This window comes from Elephas maximus, chromosome 7, assembly GCF_024166365.1.
Source record: "Elephas maximus indicus isolate mEleMax1 chromosome 7, mEleMax1 primary haplotype, whole genome shotgun sequence".
Taxonomy (NCBI): Eukaryota; Metazoa; Chordata; class Mammalia; order Proboscidea; family Elephantidae; genus Elephas; species Elephas maximus.
Genome location: NC_064825.1, coordinates 119899049 through 119922515, shown reverse-complemented (window position 1 = coordinate 119922515; position 23467 = coordinate 119899049). Strand labels below are relative to the sequence as shown.

Here is a 23467-nt window from a genome sequence, read left to right as displayed (position 1 = left end):
ACAGCCACAAAAATCTGTCGGGTAGTGGCCCTTGGAGATAATTCGGTCCAACTTCTTGAACACAGGATCCTGCCCTGGACAGGAAGCTGGTGCACATGAGCAAGAGACTCTGGCCACACTTCAGTTCTCATGGTAATACTCAAACAGCATTATCTTGTGGCATTTTCTCATCTTGCCATAGGTGCCTCACGTGATCATTCACCAATGACTTTGATGGGGAACATCTCAGAAGTGACTGAATTTATTCTTGTGGGGCTAACAGATGCCCTAGAGCTACAGGTCCCTTTATTTTTAATCTTCGCCCTCGTTTACTTCATCACTCTGGTTGGAAACCTGGGGATGATCATGTTAATTCTGTTAGACTCTCGTCTCCACACCCCCATGTACTTTTTCCTCAGTAACCTTTCCCTGGTGGACTATGTTTATGCCTCGGCAGTCACTCCCAAGGTGATGGTGGGGTTTGTCACAGGAGATAAGATCATCTCCTACAATGCATGTGCTGCCCAGATGTTCTTCTTTTTAGCCTTTGTCATTACTGAAAGTTTACTCCTGACTGCAATGGCCTTTGACCGCTACGCAGCAGTGTGTAAGCCCCTGCACTACACCACCACCATGACAAGTACTGTGTGTGCTCTACTGGTCACTGGTTCCTACATCTGTGGACTCTTGCAATCTTCCATCCATGTTGCCTTCACATTCCACCTCTCCTTCTGTCATTCCAACGTGGTTAATCACTTTTTCTGTGACATCCCCCCACTGCTGGCTCTCTCTTGTTCTGATACCTACACAAATGAAATTGTACTTTTCACCTTGGCAGCTTGCACTATAGTTTTTACTCTTTTAGTTATCTTGAATTCTTACCTGTTGATTTTTATTGCTATCCTGAGAATGCACTCAGCTGAGGGACGAAAGAAGGCCTTTTCTACCTGTGCTTCCCACCTCACCACAGTTTCCATCTTCCATGGGACAATCATCTTCATGTACTTACAGCCAAGTTCCAGTCATTCCATGGACACAGACAAAATGGCATCTGTGTTCTACACCATGATCATCCCCATGCTGAACCCTCTGGTCTACAGCTTGAGGAACAAGGAAGTCAAGAGTGCATTCAAGAAGGTTTCTGAAAAAGTAAAATCTTCATTGGGCTGAACCTATTAATTAGAAGTACCATGGAACTATGCAAAGCTAATTTTGAACCTCTACCCTGTTACCATCAAGACAACTCCAACTCATGGCAACCCCATGTATGTCAGAACTGCACTTCATAGGGTTTTCAATGGCTGGAAGTTTAATTCTTTCTTTTATTTCTTTCAGCAATTCCTTCCCACATGAGGTCTGTTCTACTCATGCTTTCGGAATATGACCAGGTGAGAGTAATGCTGGCTATGATGGTTAAGGTTACGTGTCAACTTGGCTGGTCTGTGATCTCAGTGGTTTGGCAATTATGAAATCATGTAATTTGGCAGTTGTGTAATGACGTAATCACCTTCCATTTTGTGATCTGATGTGGTCATCCCCCATTTTTGCATAACCCTGATTTTCACCTAATGTCCTAATGTTTGCAACCTAATCATGTTGATAAGTGAGGAGTGGGTGTCATGGATTGAATTATGTTCCCCCCAAAATATGTGTTTCAACTTGGTTAGACCATGGTTTCCAGTATTGTGTGGTTGTCCTCCATTTTGTGATTGTAATTTTACGTTGAGAGGATTAGGGTGGGATTGTAACACCACCATTACTCAGGTCACCTCCCTGATCCAGTGTAAAGAGAATTTCCCTGGTGTGTGGCCTGCACCACCTTTTATCTCTCAAGAGATAAAAGGAAAGGGAAGCACGCAGAGATTTGGGGACCTCAAACCACCAAGAAAACAGCACTGAGAGCAGAGTGCATCCTTTGGACCCTGGGTCCCTGGGCCTGAGAAGCTCCTCGACCAGGGGAAGATTGAGGGCAAAGGCCTTCCTCCAGAGCTGACAGAGAGAAAAAACCTTCCCCTGGAGCTGACAACTTGAATTTGGACTTGTAACCTACTAGACTGTGAGAGAATAAATTTCTCTTTGTTGAAGCCATCCACTTGTGGTATTTCTGTTATAACAGTACTACATAAGTAAGACAGTAAGTAAGAGGTAAATTTATCCCCATTTGCAGACAATATGATACCATACATAGAGTACCCTCATAGATGCCACAAGAAAACTACTGGAACTAATAAAAAGATTCAGTAGAGTAGCAAAAGGCAAGATAAAAAACAAAAAACAAACACATTGCCATCTAGTCGATTCTGACTCAGCAACTGTATAGGACAGAGTAGAACTGCCTCGTAGGGCTTCCAGGGAGCAGCTAGTGCATTCAAACTGCTGACCTGTTTTCCGGTTAGCAGCTGTAGCTCTTAACCACTATGCCACCAGGGCTCCAAGATAAACACACATAAATCAGTTCTATTCCTCTACATTAACAAAGAGAACTACGAAAAGGAAATCAGAAAAAAAAAAATTATAATAGCTTCTAAAAAGACAAAACATTTAGGAATAAATCTAACGAGGGACGTAAAAGACCTATACAAAGAAAACTACAAAACAGTGCTGCAAGAAACCAAAAGAGACCTACATAAGTGAGAAAACATACATGATCATGGATAGGAAGACTGAACATTGTGAGAATAATACTACCTGTCATGGATTGAATTAAACTAAAAACCAAACCCACTGCCGTCTAGTCAATTCCGACTCCCAGCGACCCTATAGGGCAGAGTAGAACTGCCCCACAGAGTTTCCAAGGAGCGCCTGGTGGTTTGAATGGCTGACCTCTTGGTTAGCAGCCATAGCACTTAACCACTACACCACCAGGGTTGTCCCCCCAGAAATGTGAATATCAGCTTGGTTAGGCCATGAGTCCCAGTATTCTGTGGTTGTCCTCCATTTTGATTGTAATTTTATGTTAAAAAAGATTAGGGTGGGATTGTAACACCACCCTTACCCAGACCACATCCTTGATCCAATGTAGTTTCCCTGGGCTATGGCCTGCACCACCTTTTATCTCTCAAGAAATAAAAGGAAAGGAAAGCAAGCAGAGAGTTGGGGACCTTGTACCACCTAGAAAGCAGCACCAGGAGCAGAGCGTGTCCTTTGGACCAGGGGTCCCTGCACCTGAGAAGCTCCTCAACCAGGAGAAGATTGAAGACAAGGACCTTCCTCCAGAGCTGACAGACAGAGAGAGAGAGCCTTCCCCTGGAGCTGACACCCTGAGTTTGGACTTGTAACCTACTAGACTGTGAGAAAATAAATTTCTCTTTGTTAAAACCATCCACTTGTGGCATTTCTGTTACGACAGCACTAGATGACTAAGACACTACCCAAAACGATCTACAGATATGATATAATCCCAATTCAAATTTCAACAGTATTCTGTAACAAGATAGCGAAACAAATCACCTAATTTATACGGAAAGGGAAGAGGTCCCAGAGAAGTAAAGCCTTATTGAAGAATAAGAACAAAGTGGGAGGCCTCACACTACCTGATCTTAGAACCTATTGTAAAGCCACTGTAGTCAAAAAACCTGGCACTGGTACAACAACAGACACATAGAACAAAGCAGCATTATTGAGAACCCCTATCTAAATCCATCCATCCATGAGTACCTAATACAATACTTGGCAAAGAGCCAGTGTCCATTAAATGGAGAAAAGACTGTCTCTTTAACGAATGGTGATGGCATTACTGGATGTTCACCTATAAAAAAAGTAAAACAAGATCCATAGCTCACACCATATCTAAAAACCAACTCAATATGGATCAGAGACCTAAATATAAAACATAAAATTATAAAGATCATGGAAGAAAAAATAGGGACAACTCTAGGGGCCCTAATACATGGCATAAATAGTATACAAACCATAACTAACAATGTACAAACACCAGAAGAGAAACTAGATAACTGGGAGCTCCTGAAAATCAAACACTTATGTTCATCAAAAGACTTCACCAAAAGAGTATAAAGGGAGCCAACTGACCAGTAAAAAAATTGTGACTACAACATATCCGGAAAGGGTGTATTCTCTAAAATTTACAAAAGCCTTCAACACATCAACAAAAAAACACAAATTATTCAGTTAAAAAATTGGCAAAGGTTATGAACAGACACTTCACCAAAGAAGACATTCAGGACATTCAGGTGGATAACAGACACGTGAGGAAATACTTGTGATGATAACCATTAGAGAAATGCAAATCAAAACTACAATGAGATACCATCTCACCCGACAATACTGGCATTAATCCAAAAAACACACACTAACAAATGGTGGAGAGGTTGTGGGGAGATTGGAATTTTTATGCACTGCAGGTGGAAATGTAAAATGGGACAAACACTATTGAAAATGGTATGGCACTTTCTTAAAAAGCTAGAAATTGAAATACCATATGATCCTGAAATTCCACTCCCAGGAATATATCCTAGAAGCATAAGAACTGTCACATGAATAGAAATAAACACACCCCTGTTCATTGCAGCATTGTTCACAATAGGAAAAAGATGGAAACAACCTAAGTGCCTATCAACAGATGAATGGTTAAACAAATTATGGTACATACACAAAATGGAATACTAGATGATGATAAAGAACAATGACAAATTCAGGAATCATCGCACAACATGAATCAGTCTGGTGGGCATTTTACTGAGTGAAATAAATCAGTCACAAAAGGAAAAATATTGTATGTGACCACTAATAAAAACTCAAGAAAAGATTTACACAGAAAAAAAAAAATCTTTGATGGTTAAGAAAGTGGAGAGGGGCAGGGAGGGGAAGTGACTAACTGGGTAGTAGAGACGTATCAACTTTGGTGAAAGGAAAAACAACACACAATATAGGGAAAGTCAGCACAATTTAACCAAGGCAAAGCATAGAAGCTTCATGGATACATCCAAATACTTGTGGGACCTAGTTGCTGAGACTGAGGGCTGGGGACCACAGTCTTGTGGGACACCTAGGTCAACTGGCATAACATAGATCATAAAGAAAATATTTTGCATCCTACTTTGGTGAGTAGCATCTGGGGTTTAAAAGCTTGTATTGGGCCATCTAAGATACATCTGTTGGTCCCATCTCAAAGGAGAATGAAGAAATCCAAAAACACAAGGAAAATATTAACCCAAAGGACTATTAACCTGAGAGAGACTCCTGGACAGAGTGGGAGAAAAATGTAGAACAAAATTCAAATTCATAGTAAAAGAATAGACTTACTGGTCTGAAATAAATTGGAGGAACCCATGAGACTATGGCCCCAGGACACTCTGCTAACCCAGAACTGAAGTCCACTTTTCAAACAAAGATTAAATGGGCCTATAAAACAAACAAAGCCCTGTTGGCACAGTGGTTAAGAGCTCGGCTGCTAACCAAAAGGTCTGCAGGTTGATTCTACCAGCCACTCCTTGGAAACACTATGGGGCAGTTCTACTCTGTCCTCTAAGGTAGCTATGAGTAAGAATTGACTCAATGGTAACGGGTTTTGTTTTAACAGGGATAAAACAAACAATAACACATGTGAGGAATGAGCTTCTTAGTTCATTTAACATGTGACACTAAATTGGCAGGGAAAATGGAAGGAAGGGACAGATTATTAGTTGTTGTTGCGTGCTCTGGAGTTAGTTCTGACTCATAGTGACCCTAGCTACACCAGAGCGAAACACTGCCCAGTCCTGTTCCATCCTCATGATTGTTGTAATGCTTGAGCCCATTGTTGCAGGCACTGTGCCAATCCATTTCCTTGAGGATCTTCCTCTTTTATGCTGACCTTCTACTTTACAAAACATGATGCCCTTCTACAGGGACTGATCCCTCCTGACAACGTGTCCACAGTATGTCAAAGTGTCACCATTCTAGCTTCTAAGGAGCATGCTGGCTCTACTTCTTCCAAGACAGATTTCTTGTTCTTTTGGCAGTCCATAGTATATTGAATATTCTCCAATAACATCATAATTCAAAGGTGTCAATTCTTCCTCAGTCTTCCTTATACATGACCCAGCCTTTGCATGCTTCTGAGTCAATTGAAAACACCAAGCCTTGAGCCAGGAGCACCTTAGTCTTTAAAGTAACATCCTTGCTTTTTACCCCTTTTAAAATGTCTTTTGCAGCGGATTCACCCAATGCAGTTCATCATTTGATTTCTTGACTGATGCGTCCATGGAGGTTGACTGTGGATCAAAGTAAAATGAAATCCTTGACAACTTCAATGTTTTCTTTGTTTATTCTGATGTTGCTTGTTGGTCCAGTTGTGAAGACGTTGTTTTCTTTATACTGACGTGTAATCCACACTCAAGGCTGTGGTCTTTAATCTTCATCAGTAGGCGCTTCAAGACCTCTTCACTTTCAAGTAGGCAAGGTTGTATCATCTGCATAACGCAGGTTGGTAACGAGTCTTCCTCCAATACTGACGCTCTGTTCTTCATCACATAGTCTAGCTTCTTGCATTATTTGCTCAGCCTACAGATTGAATAAGTGAAAGGATACAACCTAGACCCACACCTTTCCTGACTTTAATACACACAGTACCCTCTTATTCAGTTCAAAATGACTCTTGGTTTATGTGTAGGTTCCTCATGAGCACGATTAATTGTTCTGGAATTTCCAATCTTCACAATATTATCCATGATTTATTATGACCTTTTTGCACAGTCAATAAAACACAGGTAAACATCTTTCTGGTATTCTCTGCTTTCAGCCAGGATCCAATTGACATCAGTGATGACATTCCTGGTTCCATGTCCTCCTCTGAATTCAGTTTGAATTTCTGGCAGTTCCCTATCAATGTACTGCTGCAGCCACTTTTGAATGATCGTCAGCAAAATTTTAATTGTGTGCGATATAAATGATATTGCTCAATAATTTCCACATTTGGTTGTATCACCTTTCTTTGGAATAGGCATAAATATGGATCTCTTCCAGTAGGTTGGCCAGGAAGCTGTCTTCTAAAACTCATGACATAGACGAGTGAGTACTTCCAGCACTGCATCCATTTATTGAAACATCTCGATCGGTATTCCGCAATTACTGGAGCCTTATTTTTCATCGAAGCCTTCAGTGCAGCTTGGACTTCTTCCTTCAGTGCCATCCGTTCCTGATGATATGCTATCTCCTGAAATGGTTGAACTTTGATCAATTTCTCACAACTCCTATAGTACAATAAACTGACAGACACCTGGGAAAAGGATAGGAAAACTCAGCTACTGGACATGGGAAACCCGGGGTGGATGGGGAGAGTGTTGTTACATTGTGGGTATTGTAACCAATGTCACAAAATATTGTGTATATAAATTTTTGAATGAGAAACTAACTTGAGCTGCAAACTTTCACATAAAGAATAATAAAAAATAAATGGCAATACCCTTTTCTGTCAAGTCGACTCCAACACCTGGCTATGGAGAAGGATTTACTCTACAGGGTGTTCTTGGCTATAATCTTTAGAGAAGTAGATCACCAGGCCTTTCTTCCACAGTGTCAATTGGTTTGAACTGCCGACCTTTTATTTAAATTTAATGATCCCTTACTATGTGCCGGACACCCTACTCAACTGTGCATATATGGCATTTAATTTAGTCTTTATGATTATCCTATGAGAGATATGCAATATTATTATCCCAGTTTTTTATAAGTGATATAATGGAGAGAATAAATGATTTGGCCAAGGTCATACTGCAACAGATGACAGAATTGGTATTAGAAACCAGGCCACATGATCACTCCACTCAAACTCTGATACTTGACTGCATGACTGCATTGAGAAAGGAGTGACCAGAAGACCTTAACAGTGCCCAGCTATCATTGCTGAATGTTTTGATCAAAGATTCTGTAGAAAAACTCTGATCAAAATGGCAGAAAATGTGAAACAGAATTTAAAATTCTCATAAAATACAAACTTTCTGGATTCACTGAGGCTGGATGAACCCCAAAAACAATTGTCCTGAGATTATTTTTGAACCTTAAACCAAAATTATCCCCTAAAGTCTTCTTTAAATCAAATAAAACTTAGCTTCATTAGTAAAGAATGTCTGCTTTAAGCACTGTCTCCTTTAAAGAACTGTCTATATGGGATCTAATTGACAACAGCAACTTGAAACTTTAGATAGGAAGCTTAGCTGCAGTGAGTTTAAGTTAACAGTGAAGGAATTATTCAGAAAAACAGTGTGAGAATGGTTGCACACCTTGAAGAATATAACGGATGTCAGCAAACTGTACAGGCAAAAATTGCTGAATTTGTGTATGTTTTGCTGCATGCATTTCAAACAATGACGAAAATAAAATTTGAAATAGAAAGGAGTGATAATTCTCTCCTATGAAAATGACAAAAACGGAGACTTAATTTAGGGATCAGTTGTGGCTGTGCAGAAGAAAGGAAGGGTTCATCACCTTAGCAGTAAATAAGGAAAGAAAAAGTATTCAAACAGCAACTCTTCAACAGTAAGTCAGGCAGATATTTTGTAAATAAATAATAAATAAGAAAGATTCTCATTCTGGAGAGACTCTGTAGGTCTGTGAGAAATAATTAACTACAAAAAAGCTTACATGAGCTCTCAATGTCACCTAAGCCATAGATTTCAGTGAGATTTTTATTTTTAGCACCCAAGTTGTCTGTGGCTGCTGCTGTGACTCCTGGAGGCCCATTCCTTTAAGCTTCCATTCCCTCGTGTCTTCATAAGCATTCCCAGCCATGATGCAAACATTAGTCTCTGAGCTCCAGTTCAGGACAGGTTATGAAGGCCAGCCTGGAATCAGGAGCCTCGTGAGATATCTACCCTCTTGACACGAAATGTTTCCCTGGAGACTTGTGTAAACAGATCACTGTCTCTGCCTTGATATTTGCAAGAGCAGAAGCCCAGATTCTGCTCCACAACCTGGAGCTCCAGAAGTAGGGAAGGAGTTTCTCCAGAGTGATGCTTTCCTGGATGTGGACTTCAAGTCAACAACCTAGGCATGAAGGTGTTCTATACCCACACCTTTGGGACTTCATTCCACTGTTCCTAGGAAACAAGTAAGTATTAGGAAAATATAAAATCATAGCCAATTAAAGTATAAAGGTATTCTAGAAGATCCCATTTTATTTTACAAATGAAAGTTAAGTGACTAGACCAATGACACCTGGTTAACTTGTTGCCCCTCACTCCTAGTCCGTTGCTCTTTCCCCTCTAACACGCTGCTCTCTTTCACCCAGATTTACATGCTCATTGCTCTCAGATGTCCTCAAATAAATGGTTGAAATGAAAGGAGATTTTACTCAAAGGCAGAAAGACAGTGCCTCCTAACTGCATTCAGTTTAGAACATGCTATAAGAGTAGCAGGCAAATGCCATACCTCCCTCTCAGAGTTTCAGAAGTTATAAAACTGCCAACATCTCTAGGGGATCTCAATTTTTGAGCCATTTTCTTTGGTAACATCAACGTTTGGACTTTCAGTTCTGCTGGCTGAATATCCTGCAATAACCAGGAAACGATGGCTCAGATGGCCTGGTTCAAAAAATCATTAACTTTCAAATAACTTTCATCTTCATTGTCGCATCAGAGCATGATAGCATCCTTTCAAGGAGTTGAAAAAAGTATTTTATTTTGTGAATTAAAAAGATCATGTCAGTGGTAGGCTTATACCCAAGTGATTATCAATAAGTTAGGATTGAAGCTGGTCTTGTGTTTATAGTGCTCTTGTATCCGAGCAGCCCTACAACTCTGAATTCCTGGATTAAAAGGGGCCTTTTTTCATTCCTTTATATAGAAGCCTAGATAAAGAACCTGGTCAATATACTGGCCCCTCTCAGTGTTTCAGGGTGACACAGAAATCAACTTTAAAAAAAAAAAAAAAGAAATGTAAACAGACACATATGTCTCCTGTTTGGGCCCAATCTGGAAATTCTAACAAACATAGACCTCTAACAGTTGAGGAGCCAGGAAGTAACTTCATGGTCTAGCAAATTCTTGGCACTTCCATGATGATAATTTTGACACTTTACAGATACTTTTGTTATGGCGCTTATCACTTTTGGGGGAATAGTTTGAAGAGCCAGCTATCTCTACCCTCATTAAAGAGCCAGGAATTATGATATTCATTTTGTAATATAAGGTCCTGGTACATAGTTGACGTCTTTGCAGAGTCATCCAGGAAGGCAACTAGTGCTAAATACATTTGTATGCCAGGCATTGAGTTAGTAGGAATTTTGTATCTTTTACTTCTTCCAACATCTAAATTTAACCTTTACCACACTGTTTAATAGGTACACAGATATTATAGGAATGTGATATTTCACAGAGAATGTAACTGAGATTCAAGGAATGAATGTAATATTCCCAAGGGTATATCTCATCAAAGTTGCTTTTCAATGAGTAACAATTATTTGCACAATTGGAAAAGTATATCCTTGTATTATGCTTGGCCAAATGGTCAGCTTAGTCTCTTCTTCTAAATAGTTGTATTATATCTGTAATCTGATGCATTATTTCCTCCAACTCTTTCTCTTAGGGTTTAATCGTGTCCATTTGATTTCTACAAATTACTGTTCCATGTTAGCCCCTAATTAAGATTTGGGTATTGTGAAGAATTTTACTAATAAATAACACCTGTTTGCATGTAGTTTCCTGCTTATGCCACTGTGCTTATGAGCTTACGCCTTTATCCATGGAGTTTCCTCTGCCTGGTAAAACAATATTAATAGCAGTAGCAGTAATAATAGCTTACACTATTGAGTACTTGCTCTTGAGTATTGCTACTGAGTATTGTGTCCATCCATCTTAAAAGGTTAAAACTATTATCATTCCCATTTGAAAGATGAGGAAACACAGAAAGGTTAAGTAACTTACCCGATTATTTTGAGACGAGTACTGAAGATTATGGATTTTACACCATGCTTCATGGGTTCAAATCCCAGTTCTACCAACAGCTTTGTTGCCTGAGGAAGTAATTTATCTCATTAAACTTCCATTCCTGTCTAAACTATATGGGAATAATAATAGTACCCGCCCCATGGAGTTGCTAAATGTATTTATGAGTTAATATGTGTTAACAACTTTGAACAGTCTCCCAGCACACAGTAATACCTTATACAATATTTGTTATTATAATAACTAATCATCATTATTACTACTTCTTCAGTCTCCAAGCCACAGCTCAGAAGGTATCATTTCCAGAAGGTCTTCCTTTGCCCCTAAACTCCGGCAAAAAATGCCTCCTTTCTGATCAAAGCACCCTGGGGATGCCCCTCCTCAGGCAATGCATTATGATTAACATACCCGTTTGTGTACAGGTTTCTCCCACTAGGCTGCCCTTAAAAACAAGGGTCATATCATAGCCTGCCTAGAATGTGAATGATTGTTAATCAAGGAGAAGTGAAAGATTCAAGATTCAAGGACCAAGAGTGGCTTTTGTGTTGAGATGGCCTCTCATGCTAGAATCATGGCAGCCACAATAAGCCATGAACTGGACATGGCAGGAGACCTCTGGCTTGGTTGGGAACATGAAGCCTCTAAAAAACCAGCTGTCAATGGGTCATCTGTGATTCATGGCAACCCCACATGTGTCAGAGTAGAAGTGTGCTCCGTAGGATTTTTGATGGCCTTTATTCTGAGGTGCCTCTGGTGGACTTGAAGTTCCAATCTTTCAGTTAGCAGCCAAGCATATTAACACTTTGCACCACCTAAGGACGCCTGTCTCATTCTGGTCTCTAGAGGACTATAAAAGTAACTTTTCTGCCTCCCTCTACTCTTCCTCCTCAGAAATAAAGCACAGGTGATGTTGGGAGACAAAATCATCAGCCTCTCAGAAAAATTAAGATTTTAGAGGAGAGAGACTATGACCACACTTCTGTTCTCATGGTAGAGCTCAAATACCATTATCTTGTGTTTTCTCATCTAGCCATAGGTACTTCATATGATGATTCACCAATGACGTTGATAGAGAACATATCAGAGGTGACTGAATTCATTCTCGTGGGGCTTACAGATGCCGTAGAACTGCAGGTCCCTTTATTTTTAATCTTCACTCTCATTTACTTCATCACTCTGATTGGGAACCTGGGGATGATCATGTTGATAGTGTTAGACTCTCGTCTCCACACCCCCATGTACTTTTTCCTCAGCAACCTCTCCCTGGTGGACTGTGTTTATGCCTCGGCAGTCACTCCCAAGGTGATGGAGGGGCTCCTAACAGGAGATAAGAGCATCTCCTACAATGCGTGTGCTGCCCAGATGTTCTTCTTTTTAGCTTTTGACGCTATTGAAAGTTTTCTCCTGGCTTCGATGGCCTTTGACCACCACGCAGCAGTGTGTAAACCCTTACATTACACCACCACCATGACAAGTACTGTGTGTGCTTTACTACTCACTGGCTCCTACGGCTGTGGACTCTTGCAATCTTCCATCCTTGTTGCTTTGACTTTCCACCTCTCCTTCTGTCATCCCAATGTGGTTAATCAATTTTTCTGTGACACCCCACCACTGCTGGCTCTCTCTTGCTCTGATACCTACATAAATGAGATTGTGCTCTTCACCTTGGCAGCTTGCAATGTCTTTTTTACTCTCTTGGTTATCTTGACCTCTTACCTGTTCATTTTTATTGTTATCCTGAGAATGCACTCAGCTAAGGGACGAAAGAAAGACTTTTCCACCTGTGCTTCCCATCTTACCACTGTCTCCATCTTCTATGGAACAATTATCGTCATGTACTTACAGCCAAGTTCCAGTCATTCCATGGACACAGACAAAATGGCATCTGTGTTCTACACCATGATCATCCCTATGCTGAACCCTGTGGTCTACAGCCTGTGGAACAAGGAAGTCAAAAGTGCCTTCAAGAAGGTTGCTGAAAAAGTCAAGTCTTCATTGGACTGAGCCCATTCATTAGAAGTAGCATACAAACCATGTAAAGCTTCTATTGGACCTCTAACCTGCTACCATTGAGACAATCCCAACTCATGGCGACCCCAGGAGTGTCAGAGTACAGCTATACTCTTTAGGGTTTTCAATGGTTGTAAGTTCAATTCTTTTCTTTAATATCTCTGAGAAATTCCTTCCAATATGAGGTCTGTTCTATTCATGATTTGGGAATATGACTAGGTTGGAGAAATTTTGAAGTCTTTTTCCAGAAATAGGATTCTACTTCTATCTTAACATCAAAATTATTTTCCTAGGTGTTATAGGATCCCACGCTACGTTACTCTATTGGTATAAAGTGATTTGCAGGTAAACCTCATAAAGGCATGACTCCAGAATTAGTTTTGCAATTCAGAATTCAAAAGAACTCTGTGATTCTTGTGCTGTGATTCTAGATTCATAGAGCTGTGATTAGATATTAGTGCTCCAAAAAAACCACTCTGAGATTATATTTAAATGCACATTCCTAGGAACTAAATCCAGATCATCTGATTTAGCACATCTCTGATGAAGCCCAGAAATCTGCAGAATTATCCCTCGTTGTCAACATCTACCAGGATCCTGAACTTATACAGCAAGAATTCCAGTGGTGAGCTTGGATAGTGAGGGATGCCATGTAATCTAAATCTATTTAGTTCCTGAATTTCAAATAACAGAGGTCAGAATGCAAGGGACTCTTCCATCCAAAAATGTATCCACACTTGTTCCTTACCTGAGTGGTGCAAACAGTTAAATGTTCCCCTGCTAACATGAATCATGGTGACCCCATGTGTTGCAGAGAAGACTCATACTCCACACCTTTTCCATGGCTGTGATCTTTTGGAAGCAGGTCATCAGGCCTTTCTTCCAAGGCACATCTGGGTGAGTTGGAACTACAGTCTTTTAGTTAATAGCTTCATTTATCTCCTAGTGGCTGCTAAATTATTTGCATATGCTATCTTATTCCATTCGCAGACTAACTATGAGAGGGACAACCACATAGAGAAGAGGAAAAAGAGGTTCAGACATGAAATACCATAGGTAGAAGCTGGAAGACCCAGAATTTGAACCCAATTCCTTGGGAATCCAAAACAACCTTTCTAGTTTAGCTCAGGTAACAAGTGTTGAATATTCACAACACTTTGCAGTGGGCATAAACAATATTAAGATGAAGAAAAAATCCACTTTTTAAAGGACCACTGGACTTCTTAATATAACACAATTATCTTTGTAATTAAAGCATTAGAAGGGCTGCAAGGAACATGAGAGAATCTGAATGATATTGCATTTTCCTTGAGCTCTCTAAATCTCCTTCATTCTTGATAATCTGAAGCTATCCCAAATCCTTACTCTTTCATCACAGCTCTAAGTAGCCACATATTTAACACTTCTAGAAGGCACTAGGTTAGCTTTTGAGGCTGTCAGAGGAGTATAGAAGGGATTGGAGCCCTTGCGTTTTGTCCATGTGTTTACATTACTTACAATGAAGCCCTCGTTATCTGGGAAGGCTTGTCATCCTTGTTTTCTAGAAGCTTCGTGCTACAAAATGGGAATCTTCACTTGAATAAAGAAGCCGAGCTGGAAAACTTGCATGCTGCAGTGAACATCTACTTTCGGGAATGTTGAAGACAATAAACCGTAAAATTTGATGTGCTCAACATCACCAAATCCTCACTGTCCCATTGCTTCACTGAGAAGAAAGAGGAAGGGGACATTAAAACATGAATATATGCCCTGATAGCTCCCCGCCCAGGCCTCTCCACTCCTGATGGGTGGGTGTGAGGTGTTAGTCACCTGGAGCTGAGCAGCACACACAGCAGGAAAATTTAGTCAGGGATTTAATCAGCTCTAACACCCTGTGTTGAAGAGCAATAGAATAATGTACCAACTTATACGCATCTTGTTTAGTGCAATTCTGTCACTTCTTAGTAAAAATGATCAATGAATCCTACAACTAGAAGTTTCTCTCTGGATTATTTTCTGGGAATGGAAGCACCAGGAACAGCAAAATGAGCTCTAGCTCTCCTCCAAACTGCTAGCTATGACCTTGACTTCTAATAAGATGGTAAATTCAAGATGAAGAGTGAGAGGGAACACTTTCCTGTGTGCCAGAAACATGAAATAATATCCTTGGCCACCCAAAGTGGTTCACTCAGGCACAATCAAAACCATAAAGTCAAGATGGGGTTTTCTAAAGCTAAAAAATGAACTCTACAAGTGCCATCTGATGGGAATTGTAAGCCCCTGAGGATGGGCATTAGGCCATACTCATCTCTCTCATCCTCTACCTGGTGGTACAGTGGTTAAGTGGTAGTCTGCTAACCAAAAAGTCAGCAGTTCGAATCCACCAGCTGCTCCTTGGAAGCACTATGGGGCAGTTCTACTCTGTCCTATAGGGACGCTATGAGTTGGAATTGACCCAACAGCAATGGGTTTACTACAACTATGAGGAGCCCTGGCGATGCAAACAGTTAACTGCTCAGCTACTAACCAAAAGGCTGGCAGTTCATACCCACCCAGCAGCTCTGTGGGAGAAAGACCCGATGATCTTCTTCTGTAAAAGTTACAACTAAGAAAACCCTATGGGGCAGTTCTACTCTATCATATGGAGTCACTGTGAGTTGAAATAACTCAATGTCACCTAACAAGAATGACAAATACTACCACTACCTGTTTCTCTTGAGCCAAAACAGTTCCAGCTCATGGCAAACACAAGTGTGTCAGCGAAGAACTGTGCTCCCTATGGGTTTTCAGAGCTGTGACCTTTCAGAAGCAGATTTCTAGGGCTTTCTTCCAAGCTGCCTCTGAGTGAGTTTGAACCACCAATCATTCACTCAGTAGTCAAGCACTTAACCATGTATGCTGCCCATGGACTTATTGTTTTCTTTATAGGAGTCATTAAATGCTTATTCAATGAAAAATTAAATGATTATGTGAATTAATAAATGAGGATATGAGTGACTAAATGATTGGATGAGTAAGCAAATAACGAATGAATGTGTGAGAGGAAGGGGGAAATGAAATGAGTGGATATGTCAACAACAAGCTGGATTCCTAATGCTTGATCACAGGATTCAAGAGCTGTTCATTGTATGTGCCTGGAGCAACCTTCCTTCCTCCCACATCTCATGGAGAAATAAACCATGTACCTTTTCAACAAATAAGCCCAATGCTTAAATCTTAGGATAAAACCCACGTACCATCCACCAGGCTTTTGGGGGTATTTCTATCCCCACACAAATTTGGGAAATATAAACTTTCAGTTTGAGTCTGATCAATCAAGAGAATATAGCTCATGGTGTCTTAAATTCTTACAGGAACATCTCTACTAGTGAAGATCTATTTCGATTGGCCTGAGGATTGGAAATGTAAGCAGAGAGGATGGGAACTGGCACCCACTGAAAGCACTCATTGTGTGCCAGGCTAGTGCTAGATGGTCCCTACCTAGACGAGACGACTCAAAAAAAAAAAAATTGTCGTCAAGTTGATTCTGATTCATAACAATCCTATAGGATAGAACTGCCCCATAGGGTTTCCAAAGAGTGGCTGATGGATTCAAACTGCTGACTTTTTTGCTTAGCAGCCATAGCATGCCATAGCTCGTAACCACTGCACCACCCGGGCTCCGTCTAGATAACAGTGGGAGCTTCTCTCCCTTATGGGGGCCTCACGTATTGAAGAGTCAATCCTTGCAAAGTCACATCTCCAGAACGAGGCTGCTTTTTTCTAATCAGTTTTCATTAGATTGATAAACATCCAGAAAAGAGATCTTTACAACCGTAGAGAAAACTTTACAGTGAACATGCTTAAAATACTTCTAAGTTGGGAGGGTCATACATCCAGCATGAATTCTTCATCCTGAACACATATATTTCAGTTGTACAAGTGTAATGATTAAGAGCAAATGCTCCAACAGGAGACAGCTTGGGTTAGAATTCTAATAATTTCTCTGGGCCTCAGTTGTCTCTTCTGCAAAATGGGCATACTAACAGTACCTACTTCATGAGATTACACAGAAGTTTAATGAGTTACTGCAGTTTAGACACTTAGTATAGTGCCTAGTATACTGTAAAGAAAATAAATAAAGGTTGCATTTTTTTTTTTTATTCTCTTTGCAAAAGCAAGGAAGAGAGAGGAACCATACTTCTGGTCTTCTTCCACTTCAGAGCCTACTTTTTTCCTCCCCTCATGAAAGTGCTTGAACTTTTTAAACTGGAAAAGTGCTCTTGTTCTCCCTCTACCAGAGAGGCACTTTTATGGGTCCAAGGTCCTTACCAGGAAACCACAAGAAGGATGGAATTTCTCTGCCTGACTTAGTTTAACCCAGTCAGTCAAAATATGTTTCACATTGTGACATAATCTCAGCCATAGACACAATCATTTCATTCTTCTCTATTTGATGTGTACAGGAAATCTGTTGAGAATGAAGGACTTTTCTGTACGACTGCTACTTCTCTTCACTACTACTAAAGTATAAATGGAAAAAAAAAAACTTCAAAAAATAACGATATTGTAATATTACCTGACACCTGTCCCTGAAACACATACACACATCATATAGTCTCTTCTTGTCTCAAGGTTCTCCGAGAGCTGTTGTTGTTAGGTGCCATGGAGTCAGTTCTGACTCATAGTAACCTTTATACCACAGAATGAAACAGCACCTAGCCCTGCACCATCCTCACAATTGTTGTTATGCTTGAGCACATTGTTGAAGCCACTGTGTCAATCCATCTTCTTGAGGATCATCCTCTCTTTCCCTAGGTAATAGCATTATCTGTAATGCACTAGAATAATGAATAAACCATGGACTGCCAAAAACACAAACAAATCTGTCTCGGAAGAAGTACAAACAGAATGCTCCATAGAAACAAGGATGGCAAGGCTATGTCTCACTTACTTTGGACACGTTATCAGGAAGGATCAGTCCGAAGAGAAGGACATCCTCTTTGGTAAAGTGGATGGTCAGTGAAAAAGAAGAAGACCCCCAACAAGATGGATTAACGCAGTGGCCCCAACAATGCACTCAAGCATAATGATTGTGAGAATGGTGCCGGACCGGGCAATGTTTCTTTCTGTTGTATGTAGGGTCGCCACTGTGAGTCGGAACTGACTGGATGGCACCTAACAACAACAACATAATATTCTAATGGAGAGAGACATTTGTGCTTTGCAGTAGCATATGTGTATTTTAACGCTAGCTTTTCCAAGACAGTACTAAATTTTTTTTTAACTTTTATTGTGCTTTAAGTGGAAGTTTACAAATCAAGTCAGTCTCTCATACAAAAATTTATATACATCTTCCTATATATCCCTCCCCAACATGTCTGTCAGTTTGTCATACTGTGGGGTTTGCGTGTTGCTTTGATGCTAGAAGCTATGCCACCAGTGTTCAGATAGCAGCAGGGTCACCCATGGAGGACAAGTTTCAGCTGAGCTTCCAGACTAAGACAGACTAGGAAGAAGGACCCGGCAGTCTACTTCGGAAAACACTAGCCAGTGAAAATCTTATGAATAGCAGTGGAACATTGTCTGATATAGTGCTGGAAGATGAGCCCCTCAGGTTGGAAGGTACTCACAAGATGACTGGGGAAGAGCTGCCTCCTCAAGGCAGAGTCGACCTCAATGACGTGGATGGAGTAAAGCTTTCGGGACCTTCATTTGCTGATGTGGCATGACTCATAATGACAAGAAACAGCTATAAACATCCATTAATAATCGGAACCTGGAATACACAAAGTATGAATCTAGGAAAATTGGAAATCGTAAAAAATGAAATGGAAAGCATAAACATCGATATCGTAGGCATTATTGAGCTGAAACGGACTGGAATTGGCCTTTTTGAATCAGACAATCATATAGTCTACTATGCTGGGAATAACAACTCGAAGAGCAATGGCATTCATTCATTGTCAAAAAGAACGTTTCAAAACTATTGTCCTGAGATTATTTCTAAACCTTAAACCAAAAATATTCCCTAAAGTCTTCTTTGAACCAAACAATACTTACCTTAATTAGTGAAGAATGCCAGTTTTGACACTGTCTTTTTAAAGAACTATCTGTATGAGATCAAATTGACAACAGCAACTTGAAAGTTTAGATAGGAAGCTTAGCTGCAGTGAGTTTAACAGTGAAGGAATTATTCAGAAAAACAGTGTGAGAATGGTTGCACCACTTGAAGAGTATAATAGATGTCAACAAACTGTACAGGTAAAAATTGCTGAATTTGTGTATGTTTTGCTGCAGGCATTTCAAACAATGACAAAACGAAAATTTGAAATAGAAAGGAGTGATAATTCTCTTCTATGAAAATGATAAGAATGGAGGATTAATTTAGGGGTCAGGTGTTGCTGTATAGAAAAGAGAAAAGTATTCAAACAGCAATTCTTCAGCAGTAAGTCAGGTAGATATTCTGTAAATAAATAAGTTAATAAGAAAGACTGTCATTCTGGAGAGACTCTGTGGGTCTGAGAAATAATTAGGTAAGAAAAAGCTTACATGAGCTCTCAATGTCACCTAAGCCATAGCTTTCGGTGAGATTTTTATTTTTAGCACCCAAGTTGTCTGTGGCTGCTGCTGTGACGCCTGGAGGCCCATTCCTTTAAGCTTCTTTTCCCTCATAAGCATTCCCAGCCATGATGCAAACATTAGTCTCTGAGCTCCAGTTCAGGACACGTTATGAAGGCCAGCCTGGATTCAGGAGCCTCGTGAGATATCCACCCGATGGACACCAAGTGTTTCCCTGGAGACTTGTGTAAACAGATCACTGTCTCTGCCTTGATATTTGCAAGAGCACAAGTCCAGATTCTGCTCCACAACTTAGAGCTCCAGAAGTAGGGAAGGAGTTTCTCCAGTGTGATGCCTTCCTGGACGTGCACTTCAAGTCAACAACATAGGCAAGAAGGTGTTCTATACCCACACTTTTGGGACTACATTCCACTGTTCCTAGGAAACAAGTAAGTATTAGGAAAATATAAAATTATACCCAATTAGAGTATAAAGGTATTCTAGGAGATCCCATCATTTTATTTTACAAATGAGAAAAATGAAAGTTAAGTGACTAGAGAAATGATACCCTGTTAGCTTGTAACCCCCTCACTCCTAGTCTGTTGCTCTTTCCCCTCTAACACGCTGCTCTCTTTCACCCAGATTTACATGCTCATTGCTATCACATGTCCTCATAAACATGGTTTAAAATGAAAGGAGATTTTACTCAAAGGCAGGAAGACAGTGCCTCCTAACTGCATTCAGTTTAGAACATGCTATAAGAGTAGTAGGCAATTGTCCTGCCTCCCTCCTGGAATTTCAGAAGCTGTAACACTGCCAACATATATAAAAAAAACATCTATAGGGAATCTGAATTTTTGAGCCATTTTCTTTGGTAATATCAAAGTTTGGACTTTCAATTTGGCTGGCTGAATATCCTGCAGAAACCAGGAATGGATGGCTCAGATAGCCTGGTTTAAAAAATTATTCTTGTTTTATACTTTTGAAATAACTTTCATTGTCATTTCAGAGCACAATAGCACCCTATCAAGGAGTTGAAGAAAGTATTTTCTTTTTTGAATTAAAAAGATCGAGTCAGTGGCAGGCCTATACCCAAGTGTTTATCCATAAATTAGGATTCAAATTGTCTTTGTGTTTATAGTGCTCTCCTAACCTATCATCTCTACACCTCCGAATTCCTGGATTAAAAGGAGTTTTTTGCATTTTCTTATATAGAAGTATAGATAAAGAAGCTGATCAGTGCACTGGCCACTCTCAGTGTTTCAGTATGATACAGAAATCAACTTTAAAAAAAAGAAATGTAAACAGACAAACATGTTCCTGTGTTTGGGCCCAATCTGGAAATTCTAACAAATATAGACCTCTAAGAATTGATGAGCCAGGAAGTGACTTCATGGTCTAGCAAATTCTTGGCATTTCCATGAAAATATTTATAATTCCTTAGGGATACTTTTGTTATGGCCTTTATCACTTTTGAGGAATGGTTTGAAGAGCTTGCTCTCTCTACCGTCATTAAAGAATCAGGAATCATGATATTCATTTTGTAATACAAGGTCCTGGTAAATTGTTGACATCTTTGGAGAGTCATCTAGAAAGGGAACTAGTGCTGAATATACTTGTATGCCAAGCTTTGTGTTAGTAGGATTCTTGTGTCTTTTAGTTCTTCCAGCATCTTAATTTAATCTTTCCCACCCTGTGAAATAGGTGCACAGGTGTTATATGAACTTGGTATTTCACAGAGAATGAAACCGAGATTCAAGGAGTGAATGTAATATTCCTAAGACTATAGCTCATCTAGGTTGCTGTTCAGCGAGTAACACTTATTTGCACAATTAGAAAAAGTATATCCTTGTATTATACTTGGCCAAATGGTCACCTTAGATTCTTCTTCTAAATGGTAGTGTTATATCCGTAATCTGATTCATTGTTTCCTCCAACTCCTTCTTTTAGGGCTCAAACCTGCCCGTTTTATTTCTACCAATTATTGTTGCACCTTAGCACCTAATTAAGATTTGGATATTGAGAAGAATCTTACCAATAAATGACACGTGTCCCCATGTAGTTTCCTGCTTATACCTCTGTGCTTATCAGATCATGCCTTTATCCATGGAGTTTTCTCTACCTGGTATAACACTATTAACAGCAGTAGCAGTAGTAATAGCTTACACTATTGAGTAGTTGCTGTTGTGTATTGCTACTGAGTATTGTGTGTGTCCAACTTAAAAGGTTAAACCTGTTATCATTCCCATTTGAAAGATGAGAAAACACAGAAAGGTTAAGTAACTCTCCGATTATATTCAGCTGAGTGCTTAAGATTATGGATTTTAGACCACGCTTCATGCGCTGAAATCCCAGTTCTACCAACAGCTTCGTTACTTGTGGAAGGGATTTACGTCTTTAAACTTCAGTTCCTTTCTAAGCAAAATGGGAATAATAATAGCACCCGCCTCACAGAGTTGCTAAATATATTTAAGAGTTAATATATGTGAACAAATTAGGACAGTTACCTAGCACATACTAAGAACTTTATAAAATATTTGTAATTAAAATAACTAATCATCATTATTGCTACTTCAACGGTCTCCAAGCCACAACTCAGAAGGTATCATTTCCAGAAGGTGTTCCTGTGCCCCTAAACTGGGCTAAAAATGCCTCCTTTCTGCTCAAAGCAACCTGGGCATGTCCCTCCTGAGGCAATGCATTACAATTGGCATACCCGCTTGTATACAGGTTTTTCCCACTAGGCTGTTCTTTAAAAAAAGGGTCCCATCATATCCTGCCTGGAATGGGAAGGATTGTTAATCAAGGAGAAGTGAAAGATTCAAGACGCAAAGTCCAAGAGTGGCTTTTGTGTTGAGATGGCCTCTCATGCTATAATCATGACAGCCACAAAAAGCCACGAGCTGGAGGTAAGCACAACAGAACCTGCTGGGACATGGCTAGGGGCCTGTGGCATGGTTGGGGACCTGGAGCCTCTAAAAAACCAGTTGTCAATGAGTCAGCTCTGAAACATGGCAACCCCCTCGTGTGTCAGAGTAGAAGTGTGCTCTGCAGGATTTTCGATGGCTGATTTTTCACAAATAAATCTCCAGGCCTTTATTCTGAGGTGTCTCTGGGTGGACCCAAACTTCCAACCTTTCAGTTACCACCTGAGAATGTTAACTATTTCCACCACCCAGGGACTCCGGTCCCATGCTACTCTCTAGGGGAGTATATAGTAACTCTTCTGCCTTCCTCTACTCCCTCTCTTCAGAAATAAAGCACAGGTGATGTTGGGAAAGGAAAACATCAGCCTTTGAGAAAAATGAAGATTTAGTGGGGAGAGAAAATATCTAAAATTTGGCCTCTAGCTTTTGCAAAGCTGCTCACTTAGTTTTAGAGTTACTGCAAAAGGCCAACACACCACTAAGGGTGTGCAAGAGATTGCTAAACTTCCTTCAGGCCCCAGTGGCTGAAGTGAAGCACCCAATTAAAGGCCTTCATGGATTAAAGAGAAAACTGTGTGTGTCCCTAAATCAGGACCACAAGGTGCTGTGTACCTTCAGCTATCATGCACAAGGTGGTAAGGGGCCCTAATAGATGGAAAATGCATTTGACAGGGCTTGTCACCGTTATCTACCAGTGACTGGCCAAACATTTGCTGCATTTTACTTTCTGCTGATTAAACTTTCTATTATCAATAAGAAATAGAATATTTCAAAGGATAAGAATGCTTGCAAAACATTGCAAGTAGTGAAAATTTCCTTCCGGTGTAGTGTAGTATGTACTTCCAAGTATGTCATATACCAAGCAAGGTGGAATGTGCCCACAAGTCAAAATCTGGATCTCTGTGGCAACCACGGTCAGCAGAGACATTCTAGACCCTCTCCATGCCCCTTCCAAATGAATGACCTCACTCACCCTACCTGTGCCCAGAATTTGTTCCAGCTTCTTGGACAGAAGATCCTGCACTGGACAGGAAACTGGTGCATGTGAGCAAGAGACACAGGTCACACTTCATTTTCATGGTAGCATTCAGATAGCATTATCTTGTGTTTTCTCATTTTGCCGCAGGTACCTCACATGTTGATGATTCATCC

The 23467-nt window shown here is 40.2% G+C and overlaps 2 protein-coding genes across 2 annotated transcripts; both read left to right on the top strand.

The window, feature by feature from the left end:
* The first annotated feature begins 204 nt into the window (after window positions 1–204).
* LOC126080831 (olfactory receptor 5B12-like) lies at window positions 205–1149 on the top strand. Its single transcript, XM_049892017.1, has one exon. It carries the CDS (start codon window positions 205–207, stop codon window positions 1147–1149), a length of 945 nt encoding a protein of 314 aa, XP_049747974.1.
* Window positions 1150–11918: 10769 nt separating this feature from the next.
* LOC126080832 (olfactory receptor 5B12-like) lies at window positions 11919–12863 on the top strand. Its single transcript, XM_049892018.1, has one exon. It carries the CDS (start codon window positions 11919–11921, stop codon window positions 12861–12863), a length of 945 nt encoding a protein of 314 aa, XP_049747975.1.
* Window positions 12864–23467: the final 10604 nt, after the last annotated feature.